Source organism: Nesoenas mayeri (genome assembly GCF_963082525.1).
Source record: "Nesoenas mayeri genome assembly, chromosome: 20".
NCBI lineage: Eukaryota > Metazoa > Chordata > Aves > Columbiformes > Columbidae > Nesoenas > Nesoenas mayeri.
Genome location: NC_137569.1, coordinates 7,648,238 through 7,665,469, shown reverse-complemented (window position 1 = coordinate 7,665,469; position 17,232 = coordinate 7,648,238). Strand labels below are relative to the sequence as shown.

Genomic DNA, 17,232 nt, shown 5'->3' with positions numbered 1-17,232 from the left:
AGCAGGATGAATTTGGCTTTCAGCAATCCCCTTCCAGGCCAGATCTCTTGCATTGTTTTCTCTTTTCTTCTAGGCTTGTAGAGCTTCTGCGAAGTGCTGCCAAGTCTGAAAAGAAGGACAAGAAATTGCCCAGTGTAGTGTTGGATTTGCTGCAAGTTTCGCTGAAGGAAGGTGCCTTTGAACTGTTCTGGGAAGAAGGTGTGGAGAATGGGCTATTGAAGGAGAAATCGGGACCAGTGAGGTTTGTTTTAACATACATTGTTGTTTTCCATATCATCCTTCTATTTCGTGGCCCAAATTTTTCTGATGCCCGGTGGTAGGATGGAGTGTGTGGTTTCTCAAGAACAATGTGAGAACACTTGCTTTTGATTATTTAGGTATTCGTAGGAAACTTTATAGGGAGCCTAAATCCAGGAGTTAGTAAGATTTCTCTTAGAATTGTGACGTATAACAAATTTGAGGTTAAATTGAACCAGGACAGCACGTAAAGGTAATGCACCTCACTGGCCATAAAAGTATCTTACATCTATAGTTTGCTGCTACAAGACTTGTCAGAGGAGCTGTACTGTCCCTTTCAAAGTGGCTGAGAAGGAGAGTCATTTCACTGTGCGTGGCTTTATTGCTGGGCCTCTGCCTGAGGGAATCTTCTTGTTTCCACTCAGCTACATGTGCTACCGGCTGCTGGGCAGTGCTCTCCCCTTCTTGTCCCTGGATCAGCTACAGATGGTTCTCAAAGGGAAGGTGATGCAGCACTATGGAGAACACGTGGTCACTTCTCAGGTAGGTCTTCTGAAAGCACTCGTGCTCAGGGCTAAAGACCCTGTCCTGTGCAGGAGCCTTCTCCACCCCCCTTTCTAGTTTCACATTGTCTTGTACAACAGAAAAGTTATGTAATTTTAGACCTTGGACTCTTACTTAAAACAAGGTTATTTTATGACCACCGGTTGCAGTGGGCTGAGTATAGACTGTGTTTAATCATCGTTGCCTACTTGTGTAATTTTGTTCAGACTTATTTTAAGGGTTTTGAAATTGTTCAGCCACCTGCTTTCATTGATGTTGCTAAGAAAGCTGTAACAATGGGGAAAGCAGAGGAAGGGCAGCCCTCAGCGTGTTGACAATGTCATATGTCATCCTTTAACAGTCCTTTTGATTTTGTTTGTCCAGAAGCTCCTTTTTGTCTGTCATTGTGCTGGGTTTTGCATGAACATGAAGGCAAATACAAAAAAGGACAATTCAATGCTTTTGTTATATTATTGCTTGTTTCAATAAGCACATCTGAGGTTTAAGCACAAATTTTATTTGGAAATTGGATTTTGAAACTCTTCTTTCTCCTTGCCTCCTGGGAAGCCAAGAAACAGCACAGCTGTGCAGTAAAGGGAGGAAGAAAAAGGGGGAATACTGATAAAAACAGATTTTGGCTTGGCTTTTTGTGGTAACATAATCCTAAGCCTTCTCATTTGGGCCCAAAAATCATTGCCCTCGCTTGGGAGAAATAAGTCTTTTCAGTCTGTCTGTTCTGGGATCAAAGCAGCAATAGATGTGCAAGTTTACTCTGAAAATAGTGCTTACCATGGCGCCTCCCTGTATGGTGCAACTTTCTCCAGGGTTTATCCACTAACTCAGTTGTTTTCCTGTTTCTTGCTTTTTATGCTTGTTGTACAGTGAATTACATTATATTTTTCCATGTGGATCAAAAAACCTGTTAATTCTTGTCTGAAATGTACAAATCCACTGAAGACAATGGTTGACTAAATGGAAAGAGAAACCCCTAATATTGTTGATGATGAAATAGGAAAGATCTTAGTTTGAATTTGTTGTTTCTGTGGTTTTGTTTTGTTCATGACAGGAGTTGTTTGTTTTGGAAAGCAAATACTGTTATTTTGTACTTTCTTATGGGATTCTGGTGGTTGTTGGAGATAGAACTAGACAAAGCTTGACTCTGATATTTACTGACAGCTATCTTCCTGAATCCACATATTTGTTCAACAGGAGAGCAGATGTACTTGATTTGCTTTTGTTGAGAGGTGATTGATGAAGCACCTGTTGTGAGTTATTAGCCTGTTCACAGCTGTCACTCCTGGAATTCTTCTCCCAGTTTTCATACTGATATACAACTATTGAGTTCTCCAACAGTGGAAGCAGGAGCTTACTAAGCTGTATTTTGTGTGAGAATTCCTACAGTGGTATTTATAATTGAATCAACTTGTAGTTAATTAGGAATTTATAGCCCCTTTTTTTAAAAGAACAGTGTTGCTTAGACTTTCATTACTGTTTCTGCTCCTGCCAGTTCACTGTATTGATCGTGACACTATACCAAACAAGTTATTTTATTAATTTACAAAAGTTACACTGTGTTTTTGGAATGAAGCCACAGCTTGTTGTTTTTTTGTTGTTTTATTTTTATTTTTTCTTTTTCCACAACAAATGGGTGGAATTGAACACTGTGGGCTATGAAACAACATAAAGAGATGTGATGTTTGATGATGTAGGAGATGTCCTGGTGGTCTGCATGCTGCTGAACAGCTGTATGCCTTGTGGATCAGTGGCAGAACTGAGGACAGGACTTAGCACAAAACAGCAACACCTCAGGATGTGGGTTTTAGGTTAAACATGTCAATTCACCCTCCTTTCAGAGTATCTCAACACTTCTGAGACACCAGGGAGAGGAGGTGGAATATGTTCTCCCCACTGTAGGTCAGCAGCCTCCAGGGCTGCTGGATTTGACTGGAATTGATGTGGGGGAGTTTCCAAATTGAGGGAAAGTCAAAGGCAGGTGATGTGAGAAACACCTTGGACATTCACCCAACATGAAAGCTGATCAGCCTAGGGGCTTAGCTACACTGGCCAGTGTGTGGTCCAGCCTCCTGAAGCCCAACCGCTTGGGAAGGTGCAAATTAAAGGGTTGAAGTTGGTATGTAACAGATTTATGTGGTTGCTTGCAGTGGTTGCTCCTACACGAGGAAGACCATGATGTGAAATTGGTGATGTGCTGTATGCCTTATGCCAAATGTTCAGGCATATGACTTTAATTTACGTACTGCAGTCCGTAAAGTGATTTGTTCTTACAAAGACACTCAGACTCAGTGTGAGGTTCCTAACCTGCTTGTTTGACTGTATTTTTCAGCTTCCAGACCGATTTAAGTTTGCTCCAGAGATGGAGGGATATATAGATGAATTTCTCAGCAGCTGTGATGACCCAGAGAGACAGCTGGCAGTGTTGATTGGCTTCTCTACTCTCACCAATCAAGGCTACCCAGTGTTGTCCAGCTCTACCAGGGTAGTCAAACACCTGCAGCCAGTGGCATTACAAAAATATGTTGACTGGCTCAAAGACATGTTCCTCAGGCCAGACTTGGACTGTTGTTTGGACTTCTCAAGTAACCGGCAGAAACAGAACCAGGAAAAAGTAAACAAGTGAGTGTATAGGTGATGCACCTTCCTCTTCTCTTTCTGTTTTGTGGTGTGAAGTTGGGTTTGGACAGACAGTGTTTGCCGGTTCCCTTGCCATGAGTTGACAGTTGTTGCCTGTTCTGTTTCCTCCATCCCATAAGGTTTAGCCCCAGCATCTGACTGTTTTGCTGGGACAAAATAAAATTCTGCAAATAGAAGCAAACACAGTGAGAACCAGCCAGCCTGACCAAAGCAGACTGGATCACCAAAGAAGCCTTTTCTCTTGTTTTTCTAGCCATGACATCTGCTTTGGCAAAAATGTCCAGTGGTTTCCTTTTCCACTACAGACTCTTGGGTCTTTGTAGGATTTGTGCAGCCCTTTTATCTGGCTGTTAAACTGACCTAAGTGCTCTTGTCTCCTTGGCCCACAGCAAAGCACATGCTTCCATGTCTCAAGAGTAACCTGTAAATACTTATATCCTTGATAAGCATTTGTAGCAATTTTCAGCTAGGAAAAAGTCCTAAGAAATACCCACATTTTGATGCTGTGGGTACTGGGTTACTTGCAGGGACTTCCTGCAAGGAAGGTGTAAGCTGTTAAAACAGTGTGCCTATGTGTTACTTGTCAGTAGAGTGAGGTTATAGGTTTTCTGCTGCAATTCTTTAAGTACTTTTTGCTGAACTGCAGTGTCTCAGTGGGGTGAACAGACTGTCTTTTGCATAGTAAGAAGCAAACTTGGGAAGATTATATATTTTCTTACATACCTGTTGCATTCTTACTACATAACTTTGCCATCTTTAGTGTAAAGCCTCTTAAATAGCTGAGTCTTATCTCTTGCTGCAGTGGATTTTATAGTTTGTGTTTGTTTTGAGACAGTGTTCAAACTAATAATTGTGTCCACTTCCTTATTGAAAGAGCACAATATAAGATTGCTCGGTTAAGAAAATGGATCATCCACCGACTTGCTAATATCATTGAAAGTCCAGTGAAGAAAGAAGAGAGCCTTGTGATGGACGTTTCCAGGTGAGAATGATTTAAAGACTTAATGCCACAGGTGCTTGTAATAATAGTGTTTAGCTCTACAGCAGCATTCCATGTAAGCTGTCCCCATAACATTGGGCAAATTCAATAGTTGGAAATGTTCCATAATGTAAGTTGCTTAAGAGACTAAGTTCTGTTTTCAGAATGCCTTCTGCAAACTGGGACAAAAAAATAGTTCAGGCACTTAAAATCACCTTAGTCCGTGCTTTCAGTAAATTTTAGGTTCCTGGTTACCTGAACTGCTTGAAGATATTACTTCTAATCTTTGCATCAGATATTAATAAGTATTTATCGGTCATTTTAAAAGTCTTGGAGAATATGACCCAAATCTGACCATCTGGGTATTGTATTGTGTGGTCTCAAGTATTGGCACTTTTGTGAAGTCCTGAGCATCCTTCTCCCTTCTTTACCCTGTGTTCCTTGAGGAAAGGGTCATATTGTAAATAGTTACGTTTTTCAGTGTTTAGACGTTCTTGAATAAAAATGTGGTGAATATGCGGTGCTATTTGTTTTGCACACATGGGCTGGTTTTGCTGTGTTATGACCAAGCTGGCTCTTAATTTTGTCCTTGTTTCTGTCCGTTCTAGGTTTTGCTTCTTCCATGCTTTCTTTGAGGCTAAGAAAAAGACTTCCCAAATATGTGAGGCGAATGTTCTTCCATCAGAGCCCCTAGATGAACAGGCGCATTCAGTGACAGAAAACTACTTCTTTGCGTAAGGATTTTGCTTGTGTGCTTTAGGCTTGGAAATGTCTCTTCTTTTTTTTTTCCTGAGGATGAGATTATAAGGTTTGGAATAGTGAGCTGCTATGGGAGCATTTCTTTGACTCCAAGATCAGAGAATGGCTTTTTTTTTTAAGGACATCCTAGGTGGATTTCCCAAAGATCCTAAAGTTTTGTCCGATAAAAACAAAATTTTGCATGGCAAACCTACTGAGTATGTGTGTGATGATCAGGTAGGTGTAGAGTTGAGCTTAGGCTACTTTTTCTTGTAGTGTTTCTATTGCCACCATTGCAAGCTAGAAGGGGAAGGACCCAAGAGTAACATACTGGTTGTTTCTCTTTGCAGGTTACTTCAGACTTTGAACACCTTGACGGTTTTGGGGGATACACCAAAGGCGGCAGCCTTGAGGGAGAAACACATCCATGGTGTGACTGCAGATGGGAAGCTGTGGATCTTTCTCCTGGTTGAGTATGCCAACAAGCTGCTCTCCAGTGAGCACGTCAGAGCTGTGAAGCCTTTTACTAAAGGACAGAGAGATGCCTGGGACAGGTGAGATTGGGACAATAAAAGAGAAATTCTATCCTCCTACTATTCTGGGTGCTGTAGCAGAGCCATTTCACAGCAGTGGCAGACTTGTTTCTTCCCTTTGAGTATTCTGCACCTGCATCTGGGTTTCGGGATGCCTCTCTGTTTCTTATGACCCTGTTCCTTTCTTCCTGTTCCTTCTCTGTGTTAACTATGTCTAGATGGCCATGTGCTTTTCTATTTTTGCCCAAACATGATTGTAACTCTGCTAATCTTTTCTCCTAATAATGCCTGTACTGAATTTTCAGTGATTTTTTTGGTGTTCTTTTCTGAGGTTGGTTTCCCATAAAGGTAAAGGCTGTAGTATTAACAATCTAGCCTGTGCCCAAGTGCAGAGGTTTTTGTAAGCCGCACAAAGTGAGATGCCATTATTGGGTTAAGTTTGTATAGTATATGTACATCCAAGTTCAACAAACTAAATGTTAAATACAGAAAATAATACTATAGATTTGGTCATGATTTGTTGTTGTAATTGTGAAAGTCTTTAAAAGGGTTTCTTTCTTCAGAACACTTCAGTCTGTGAAGAATCTGCAGAAGAAGGAAAATAAATCAGACAGTGCCAAAGTTGTTGCTTTCCAGCAACTTCTGCTTTTAATGGCCATTCACCTTTTCAAGGTAAGACCTCTGAAGCATACTTGAATGGTGTAAAATGGGCTGATAAGTGGGCTTTCTGAACACTGAGCTGCAGAGTTTCTTTGTGTTCAGAGATCCAATCTTTCACAGCCCTTGGCTTCTGAAAATGGGCAACTGGCAGGTAATAAACTGTGATTCTTACACTGACTGTAGACATGAACTTACAGGGACAAAGCTTGGGCTGAGCTTTGGTTTTGCCCTTGATTTTCTGCTGAGTGAAGCAATTTTTACTTAGTTTCATATTTTCTTCTGCAAAGGACTTGTAGTAGCTGATTTTAATATCTGTACCTATTTAGAGAGGTCCTTAGATTCAAGGTATATTCCTTCTATTGCTGTTGGTACTGTGGTATTCAGAGAGAATGTTTACTGTCTGCTTGTGATCAAACAGAATCCATCTGAAACAATGGATGTTCTGAGTGATCTTCTGAACTGCACAGAGAGAGCATTCAGCAAAGAACCTAAGAAGAAAAAGACTGGTGAGTCCTTCCAACAGGAAGAAATGGAGTGGGATTGTTCATGGTCCATCAAAAGACAGAGGAATGGCAGTTCTGCGTTAGTGAAGCACTCTGACTGCATTGCTTCTGGCTGAATGCACTTATCCCCAGGAGAATCCTCTCTCCTTCGTTCTCTTTCCTTGTCTTTCTAAATCTCGTTTCCTGCTCCAGCTCTCTGTGCACATCCTCAGTGGGCTGTGTTCCTGTGTGCCTCTGAAAGGACAGGTGGGCCGCAGAGCTGGCCATGGTGCAGATGAGCAGTGTCCAAGGGCGCTTACGCCGAGCCCCTTGATCTCTACTGGCCAAGAGCTTCCTGAAATGGTGGTATCTGTCTGCCAAGGCAAAGCTGTGGGCTCTCCTGGGAGCTGGGAGGCCTGAAACTTGCTGCTTTCAGAGTTCTTGTTCTGGGCAAACTAAATGTGTCCCTTGTGTAGATACAGCCTGTTTGCTGATTTAGGCTAGTCCTTGTTTAAGGCCTGCAGAACTAGGTTGTAACTCGACCAGGAAAGAACCTGGCTTGGTCTTTTGACTTCCTCTCTAACTACGGTCTTGTTGTTCTCCTTAATTATGTGTAAATCTGAGGGTACTGTGAAAATAAGCTGTAATTCTGTGGTAGCTTGGTTGTATGTAGATCAGGATTCCCAAACTTCTGGACTAATGGACCAGTTTCAAATGTCAGTTCTTTTCCTGGGCTGCTGTGACTCCTGATATCATTTGAAACAGCATAAAATGTGTACACTTCTGCTGGGTAGCTGCTCATTGCTTTAATGTGGCCAAGTAGGTGTCGAATGATTTGCAGAACTGCTGATCTAAGTGGTGATTTAATGAATAGTAGGTTTTGTTACCTGGTAAGGCTTTGTGGTGGCCTAAAGACAATTTCAGGCATGTTTCTCCCTATGGTTAGTAGCCTTCCAATACAGCTACAATCTTTAGCTTCACAGTTAATTGTTTCTGGTCTGTGTTGCTGAATGAGTACTTCTAATAGTCAGCTAGAAGAACTGTCTTTTTCCTCTTGGTGACTTTTTCTTCAGTCTGTTATTGATGTGCCAGTGCAGTGGTTCTGTCCCTTCCCATCATTGTTTGTTCCTGTGCAGGCAACGCAGAGCCAGGATGGGTTGAGGTGATGGTGGAAATCCTTCTCTCACTCCTTGCACAGCCCAGCTTACTCATACGTCGGATTTCCAAGAGCACGTTTGTACGGATATGCCCTAACCTGAACAAGAGGGGCTTGCAGCTGATCCTGGATGTAAGTGAGGAACTAGTAGGGCATTGTGCTGTTCGCCTGTCTTGTCTCTAACAGATATACAAGCATGTCTCTATTTTGGGATTGAATAAAAGCTTCCCTGATTTAGAAAATGTCTGAAAATGTGTGCTACAAGGTTTTGAATGTAGCTGACAGAGAGGGTTTGTGTTTCTATATGGGAGCCTGAGATCTGCTAACTAGGTTGTATTCTTTGGTAGATTTATGCTGAAGAAATTCCGGGGTCATTTTATATAGCTGGTAGATTTTATGTGTGAATATAAATGATAACAACTTCTTTTTTTCTAGAAAGGCTAAGCATAGAGTTGCTAAAAATAAATGACACTGGAAATCTGAATTGGTTGTACCACTGGGTAGGGTGGTGTCTTCTGAGAGAGTAATATGTGGATTGCAAAGATGAGCTGTCAGGTACTTTAAATGATGAACCTAATACTTTCTTTGTAACAAATCAAAATGTGTGATGTCACCAACCTTTTCAGTTTTCTTCACCTATTTTGTTCCTTATAGACAGAACTTAGCATATTAAGAAATGTGATACCATAATGCGGAAAGTTGAGTGTCCTTAATTAGTATTTCATTATTCAACTGGCTCACTGTGCCAAAATTCCTGTCTGTTGTATGCAAGAAATGCATCAAAACAAAACACATCTCTTTTTTTTGCAGGTTCTTGACCCATACCAAGAGCAAAATGAGGAAGGCGCTGTTGTCGTGTTGGAAGAATCAGGCAAAAAGATCAAATCTGCACAGGACATGGTAACTGATGTGCTATTGCCAGTGAGAAATACTCTTTAGACCTTCACTGCTTAAAAATAATGTTTTTCTTGATCTGTGGTAACAGATATAATTGCATTGCTCTGGCTTAAGTAAAATGGCTGTTGCTTTACAAATGGCTTGTTGGAAGTGATGTTTTTTGGTTTCTTGGCCTTGAAGGACAAGGCTGCGGTAAGTATGGCTGCTTGAATAGGTGACTTTCTGAGAACAAATGACTGCGTCCTGAAGTTAGCACAGGCCTCTCTTTTTTGCAGCCACAGGCTGAATCATTGTGGTGCACAGCCATCTGAATTCAAGATCTCAGGTTTTAAGAACTGCAGAAATTTGAGTCACAAAGCATTATGAGCATTAGCAGAGAGTCACATGGGGATCGTTACTTCACATGTTCTTTGGAAGCTTCTTTTTGATACTCATTTAATATGACAGAGAAGTCTGTGTTATGTTCTGCTTATAGCTCTTGTGAAGACCTGGTAGATTATCTGAGGTGTTTTTACTTGAATCCGAGGGCTGGAAGCAAGGCCATGAAGTGAGAGGAGGCTTGACATTTATTTTTGAACATTGATACACCTGAATAGAGCTTGAAGAATGGTGGGATCACGACATGAACTTTTCTTCCTCAGGACGAGGAAGGAAGTGAGGACTCCTCAGATGAAGTTGACACTGAGGAAGAGAATGACAGTGGAGATGAGGAAGAGAATGAAGAAGTTGATGATGATTTTCGCAGTCAACTGATGAATGTTCTCCAAGCAGGGAATGCAGTGGTGTGTTTTCACTGCCTGCCTTGATACAGATACCAGGTTTGGGGTGGTGAAAGATTTTCTATTGCCCACATCCCGTCTGAACCCATGCAGTGATAACCCTGGCAGTTAGCTTTGTACGGCATTTGAAGTAGGAGGTTAGGATCTTCAAAGCAAGCTGTGGGAATAAGTCACTTGTTCTTTTATTTACTGTTAGTGTGTCTTGAGTGCTTTTGCTTGTCCAGTCTAGCTTGAAATAGCTTATGTTCCTTCCTGTAATAAATGAGATTGATGTGAACTGGAGCACTGAGGTACTGTTACTTGATGCCTGTATTGGCTGGCCTGTGTGGAGTGTGATCCATGTAGGCCACTTTGGAGTCTTGTAGCAGCGCTGGAGTGTGGTTTAATTATTCCTATAAAGGCTACAGACATAGTAACATAATAACCTCTTTACTGAAAGAGCAAGAGGACAGAGGGATTCAGTGTCAAAACCTCAGCCTCTTCCCTTTCCCAATCCTCTGCATGTTAGTACTGTGCAGTACCTGATAGCAAATATGAGTTAGATTTCTCATTGATCTGAGCATGTTTTCCCTCCTCATATTGTTATTCTGGGTCCAGGGGAAGCTACATCCCTACTGTGATTGTGGTCCCTACTGCTCTTGGCTGCGGTTCTCTCCTCACTGTCATTCTGAAGTTCATTAAATGGCCTGTTGTTTTTACATTCTAAAAACAAAAGGGAGGAGATGAGAGTGACGAAGAACTGGATGATGAGGCTATGATGGCTCTTGACAAGAACATCTCAGCCCTTTTTGCGGAGCAGCAGAAACGGATCCAGGCAAAGAAGGATGAGAAAGACAGGATGCGGAAAGAGAAGATCCTACGGAGGGATTTCAAGATTAAGGTGGGAGATAAGTGTTTGGTGTGAAGTTGTAACCTACTGCATGCCATGAGCTACTTAACCCTAAACAGCTTGGACGTTTGTCTATGTCATAAGCTCCTGGAGGCTGGGACTGGATTGTTCTGGCTTTGTATAGCACCTGGCATAGCAAAGTCACGATAGTGACTGGGGACTTCACATGCCTACTTCAAACACAGGACTGTGCTATCAGAAAGTGAACTGTGGTTTCTATTTGCTGATTGGAAATGATTCAATTTATCAGATCCTTCCCCACACCTACCCAAAGGTAGGTGCTTGTCAGTTTTTGTAAACTAGACAAGCTTGATGTGCTTTAGAGTGGCATGCATAAAATCCCTCAGGTAATTTTGCAATGTAAATTTTTAAATTTGCTTGTTATGCTAATAAAATCAGGAGGATTATGGTTAACACCCCCTGGTTATTTGTGGCTGTAATACTGACTTCAGGCCACCTGGTGTCAGCATGGACTGTCCAGGATATTTGGGCATCCAGGGACAGCTCCAGCCACTCATGTATAGAAATGTCTGGTGTCAGATTAACCAAGATGAAGTCTGAATGGTGTATCGAGCCATTGGTTTTCTGCATTTTCATTCTGATGCTGTGCTATAAGAGGCTGATTTTATGCTAATGCACTGTGTAGAAGTCAAAGGGGGTTTGAAGATGTGAGAGCTATCAGTCAGTGGTGCTAATGGACACCTGTCCCAAGTTACACTGATTGCAGGTCTGGCCAGGTGGCAGTGATTTTCATAACTGCCATTTCTAAATGGTGTCACTGCACAAAATAAGGCTGAAGTCAACAGTCTTTAATTTTCAGTTTCAAATTTTTAATTTTCAGTTTCTCATGCCCTGATATGAGGGCAAATGATAGCAGAAAGTGTACAGTTCTCAGCTGAAAATAGTTTTTCTCAGCCCTCTCCAGCTGCTGTGCAGCCCACTGCAGTCTGAAGAAGCTGCTTTGGGTATATCCATCGTGTTTCCCTGTCTGCATTAGTTCTCATGTCAGTAACTCTGTGTTTGTAGGTGCTAGATCTGGTTGAAGTGTTCCTGACTAAGCAGTCAGAGAACCCCTTGGTGTTTGATGTCATTGAGCCCCTTCTTCGGGTCATTGAACAATGCATGAGCTCCGACTCTGACAAGCAGGAGGTTGACTTCCTTCAGAAAACAGCCAATATCTTCAAGTAAGTGTCCTCATTCCTTTAGAAAATAGGCAGTGATGTTTGATAGACACCAGTGGCATTGCTGAAATCCCAGAAGCACACAAGCACACAATGCTTAGTCATAACCTCCAGGAAAGAAAACAGGATCTGGGTTTTCTAGTCTAAGGGTCTTTGAAGTGTCAATCCTGTTTGCAGGTTGAAACCTTAAGAGCAAGCATTGGTATTGCAGGCATGGTGCCATGTCACTGAATATCTCCACAGGCTTCTGACCTCTGAGTCAGACTATGCAACAGCTCCCTAGGCTGACAGAGCTGCTGCTGTGGCTGCAGTGAAACTCCCAACAATTTATTATTGAGACAGGCAGAGTGTACCTTCTCTCTTCACAGCCAGAAGTGAGGCATGATACAAGCTGCACACAGACATGGTGCGTGGGACAGTGTGTCCTCTACACCATTTCCTGACGTCCTCAGCACTGCTCTAAAGCATTTTTAGCGCTGCGCTCTAGCCCTGGTGGAGAAGCAGTCTGCAGAAACAGGGCTTGAGGCAGCCAGTCCTGTTTGTTGGAGATCTGGAGGAAATCCAAGTCTGCCTAAATATGTACTTGGGTGCAAAGAACAGTAAGTTTCCTCACCTATATTGCCACAACAACGACTGGATCTTTTGCTGCCCCCAGCTAGCACTGTTTTTGTTTATGTGTTGCCTTGAGCCCAGTGCTAAGGACTCGTAGCCACCTGCTTTGGGTTTGTTTTTAATGCTTTTTCAGGAACTCCTTGTGCCGAAGTAAGCAGTACTGCAAGAGAGTGGATACCCTGCAAGAAGATTTGCATGCTTTTGTGGAGCGGCTTGTGAAAAAGGCCTGCAAGCACACTGACTCTTCAGTGGCTCTCTATTATTTCAGGTGAGCATTTAAAAGGAGAATCTCTACTCGGTGCTGTGACCATGGCTGGGCTGTAAGCCGGCATGATGTTGCATTGTGATACAGTTCGGAGAAGTGGGGGACTTGATGAAGGCTGGGTGCCAGTGTTTGTGTCTTACGTGAGGACTTGTCATCGTGGCAGTCTGAAGCATTTTCAAACAGATGTCTGTTTTTTAGTGATCTTCTGTGGGCTCTGTGAGACAGGAATAGCCTGGTACAGCTTTAGTGACAGGAAGTGCTTCCTTGAGGCTTGATTGGAGAGTAATGAATTATGTGTGATTCAGTGCGGGGAAGATTGTAATTTATAGTCCACCTGCAATTATCGTTCTGTAAATACAGTGGTTGACTCTCCATGATAACATAATGAGGACAATAATGATTATTACTCCTGATTGTACCAGGATTCACTTTGCTTCTGAACACAGGTGAATTAGGATAAGCCATATGTGTATTTCTTAGGAAACACCAGCAATCTTGATGTTTCCTGGTGTAAATGGGAGTGCCATTTACCAGTAGGCTCTCTCGTGACTTGTAGGCAGTTTCAGGAGGACTTTCATACTCTGTCTGGGATTTCTTACCTGTGTGTGCAGTAGTTACCGTGTTGCATGGTCAACCCAGTGCCATGGGGCAGTGTTGGCTCTGTAGCACACCTGTCCCATAGCTGCCCAGGAACCGTGGTACCTCCTGGCAATGCGGGGCTGGCCGTGTGTGCCGCATGGCTCCTTGACAGCTTCCTGGCAGTGACAGTCCTGAGTGGAGCTGTGCCCGCTTAATACAACATTTCACAAAAGCAGCAGACTGTCTGTGTGCTCTCTGAGTTAATCTGCCTGAGTTCTCCAAGCTGACAACAGTCTGGGCTGAGAGAGCTGTGCTGCAGCGCTGGCTGAGCTATGCAGGCTCAGAAATCCTGGGAGAATGCAGAAATTCTCAAGCAGTGCTAGTCAAAAGCAAGAGCCTGAGGAAACCAGGCTGATAGTAGGGATGTCTGACTGCATTGACTGATAATGAAATGATGCAGCCTCCTAAGATTTATTTGTCTTTAGGTCTAGCCAGAGTGGGTTAGACTGAGAGAAGGGGCCCTCTCAGGCTGTTTAACCCCCTCGGTACCGAATAAGCTGCCTGCATGACTTGTCCTCTGCTCTCAGGTGGCTTTGCAGTGACACTGTGACACTGTGGTGACAGCTATGTTCTTCCCTTTTTCTTTTGTTTTTTAGTGCCTCATTATACCTGCTCAAAGTATTGAAAGGAAGCATGTCTAATAAGTCATCAGCTCCTACCCCTCTACTAGAGAAACAGAGCAGCACCATCCCACAGGCTTCTCAGGTAGGACAGCAGGCTGCTCTTGAGGCAGTGTTTATTGCCAGTGAAGTTGCATTACCCTGTTTTGCTGAGTGGACCTTGCTTATTCTGTCTCAGTATTCCTGCTGCCTGCAGATACCTGTCTACATGATTTATTTTCTGTAAAGCTGTCACATGTCCCCTTTGCCCTCATCCTCCTGCCTTTGCAGTGCCTGCTTGCCCATAGCCACCAGGGGCTGCTGGTGTACAGTGGATCCAGGTTACTTGTCTAAGAAGCCTGATGTATATTTATGCTGCTCTCTTGGACAATTTGCTATTTTTTCCATTAACTTCTTTGCAGTCATGCTTGCTTTCTTTTTGGGAGGTTGTTGAGGAGCTGGGAGGCACAGGACACTGGTGGATGAGGGTGAACTCCTGTCTCTCTCAGGTTTGGGCTGAGTTATCTCAGGGTGAAAAGAGTGTGGAACAGCCCTGATTTCAGTGGTAGTTGTTTGCAGGGAGACCTTTCATCTAGTTGTGCTGTGAGTGTCTGTTACTTTGGGATCCTTACTGTCTGGTTCTCTTTTACCTATGTCTCTACTGAATTTCACAGGTTTCTGAATGCGGTGCCCCTATACATTGGGCAGCCCAGTCCAGTCATCTCCACAGAAACCTAGGAAGCAGTGTTTCACCAGCTAGCCTGATACTTGGCTCTGAACCTCTCAAAATGTGTACAGAAATTAATTACTTCTTTGCTAGTGATTCATCCTTGCATTTCACTGGAAATTTTTTGTTCTGCTTTTTCCCTATAGCTTTTGAGCACAGGTTGTTTAGATATGGAGAGGGTGACTGTAATATATCAGCAAGCACTGACACAATTCTTGACTAAACGGAACAGCGCTCTGACAAGCTCCATGTTCCAAGATCTCTTCAGCCGCTTCCCGGTAAGTGTTGCTGACTATGGTATGTTGTCTTGTGGTGGTTCCAAAGTACGGTTGTAATTCTATGGAAAGTAGGGAAACTTCTCCACTTCATTGCTGGCTTTTAAAACTGCCGTTTCCTAGGATGTTCACCTGCTCAGACTCTTAATACTGCATGTTTGGTGCTGCAGAAGGCCAGGATCTCGTTTGTGATTTGGACTGGGATACTGTATGGAAAATTGAGATGAACAGAAAGCTGCTCTTTAAAGCATAGCCTAAGAAGCTCTATTTTTTTACCAGTATTCAAGACAATGTGGATGAGCAAAGTTTGTACAAAGGCCGAAGGGGCCAACTTGTTTAAACAGTTAATGTAGCTCCTGTCCAGCTTTGCTCTGACTTTATGCTTAGTTTTATCAATTTTCTTCCAAGAAGACTGTAGAGCACAGAGTCTAATTGGAATCTAACCTGCAAGCTGGATGTTCAGACAGTGTCAGTGTCTGAAATGTTTGAGGTATTTCCTGCAAACTTGACCTATGCCTGGAGCTGGTCTGCACTATGAGGACAGCCAGTTTTTAAGAAACAGGCCTTGGGTATGGATGTCACACAGTTCTTTAGGCATTTTTAGGTCCGAGTGAGGGAGAGACAGTTGCTAGAAGTGCTTCCTCAAGTGCTTCAACCTTTTAGATCTAATGTCTGACAGGAGGGTGGGAGGAGACATAGTCTTGTGTAACTGGGGGAAGATGCTTGCAGATTCTGAGGGAATCCATGCAGGAGAGAGTTCTTTTGCGTGCCAGGTTTCTTAGGACACCAGCCCACGATGCCACCTACGTAAGTTAGTAAAGTAGGGAGAAGAGAAGGGTACACAGGCAGCAAATGTAAGATCTCATCTGCAGGTTTCTAAAAGCCTGTGGATTCCATGTGACTGTTCCTTGCAGAAAAGCCTTTTAAAGTCTTTAAGCTCATCCTTTTTTAAAAAGAAAGGTAATGATATACACAGATATTGGCCTGTTGAAAGCTGGGCTTTGCACACTTGCTAGAGCTATCTGTTTTTTTAGTAGTCTTCTTACTCCCCAAAAGAAACCATTTCAGGTGCTGTGGTTGGAATAGCTATCTGCACAATATGTCAGTGAACTGCACAGCGAGCTGCTGTCCATGCTTTGTTAGGGCCAGGCCTTCCAGTGCCTGACAGACGACATTAAAGATGTGCCAGTAAGGTATTTGCAGTTCAATTGCTTTCTCATTTCTTGTGTCTGGGTTCTGTGTGCCCCTCAATTTGGAAATATTTTGCCCATAAGCAGAAATTGATGGATTAGGCCAGAACTTTAGGATAACCTGTTTCCAGGGAGGCTTTTCTTCTGACACACTTGTTTTTGGCCCCTTTAGTATGTGGGTTCAGATCTTTCCCCAAGCTCTGACGTTTTCCGGTCTAACTCAGCATGTTCTTTGCCTCTGGGACTGTTCTTCTGCATGAACTGAACTGCCTACATAAAGTATCAGGCAGAGGCAGATTTAAATCAAGATTCAGGCAGAACACAGACGATGAAATCTTTACCCAGTTTTTCCAATTTAAGAGTTTTGCTGCTGATTTCCTTGTGATCAAGATTTCACTCAGGGCTGGTGTGAGCAAAGCTGTTGTTTTTCAAATAAACTGTTGCTGATCTCTGGGTACTTTTCTTTCTTGTGGCATTTTCTTCTCACTCAAGAAGCTGTGTAAAACATAGACTGTTTTGCTTGAAAAACGAACCTGCCTGTCAGAAACCACTAATAAGAGACTGGGTCTTTCTTTGTTACAGATCATGTGTAAGCCATTAGTAGGTACTCTCGTCAAGTCTATCACAGCAGGAGCCAGACAACATCAGCAGGTAAGAAGGAAAGCAAACAAACAATGCTGTATTAAATTGTCAATTGGAGAAGTCAGTTAATCATGGCAGCTCAGATGATGCTTAATATGCTTATTGCTGCTTTTAAGGCTACCCAGTTTTGAGAAATGGGCTTCCTGGGAGGAGAGCTTTTGCAAGTACTTCCTTACTGCTTCAGGTGTGCGACCGAAGTTTTGGAAGCAGCTTATATATTCACAGTCACGGAGGTTCTTTGGTAGCATCTCCTTTAAAAAATGCCTGCAGCTTTCAGGGTTGAGACCTGCTTGCTTTAAGAGTTCCCTTCAGTCACTTCTTGCTTGATTACTTTCTTATTGGTAAGATGTTCCTTGGTATGAATGCAGTGTGCTCTAATCCTTGCCTCCTAACGCTAGCTCAAGGTTAGCTTCTTGAGCCTGTTCCGTGCCTTGCCAGCTGTCCTGCATTTTCTAGGCCACGTGCTTCTGTGTCTAGTTTAAAACCACCTGTACTATAGATCCGATTTTTGATGGTTGATTGCATGTGCCTGACTAACACAAAATTAGCGGAGCCTT

The 17,232-nt window shown here is 42.9% G+C and overlaps 1 protein-coding gene across 1 annotated transcript in view; it reads left to right on the top strand.

The window, feature by feature from the left end:
- The window catches only part of MYBBP1A (MYB binding protein 1a), a gene marked incomplete at its 5' end in the record, with an annotated part of 53,178 nt that overhangs the window by 3,828 nt on the left and 32,118 nt on the right, over window positions 1-17,232 (top strand). Inside the window, 17 exons of the mRNA XM_080357185.1 lie at window positions 74-241; window positions 663-780; window positions 3,125-3,414; window positions 4,307-4,414; window positions 5,020-5,145; window positions 5,500-5,703; window positions 6,246-6,354; window positions 6,761-6,848; window positions 7,961-8,112; window positions 8,791-8,880; window positions 9,519-9,659; window positions 10,372-10,536; window positions 11,572-11,729; window positions 12,472-12,606; window positions 13,839-13,947; window positions 14,715-14,846; window positions 16,616-16,684. Coding sequence (XP_080213311.1) covers window positions 74-241; window positions 663-780; window positions 3,125-3,414; window positions 4,307-4,414; window positions 5,020-5,145; window positions 5,500-5,703; window positions 6,246-6,354; window positions 6,761-6,848; window positions 7,961-8,112; window positions 8,791-8,880; window positions 9,519-9,659; window positions 10,372-10,536; window positions 11,572-11,729; window positions 12,472-12,606; window positions 13,839-13,947; window positions 14,715-14,846; window positions 16,616-16,684 — 2,362 coding nt within the window. The remainder of the gene's footprint in view (window positions 1-73; window positions 242-662; window positions 781-3,124; window positions 3,415-4,306; window positions 4,415-5,019; window positions 5,146-5,499; window positions 5,704-6,245; window positions 6,355-6,760; window positions 6,849-7,960; window positions 8,113-8,790; window positions 8,881-9,518; window positions 9,660-10,371; window positions 10,537-11,571; window positions 11,730-12,471; window positions 12,607-13,838; window positions 13,948-14,714; window positions 14,847-16,615; window positions 16,685-17,232) is intronic.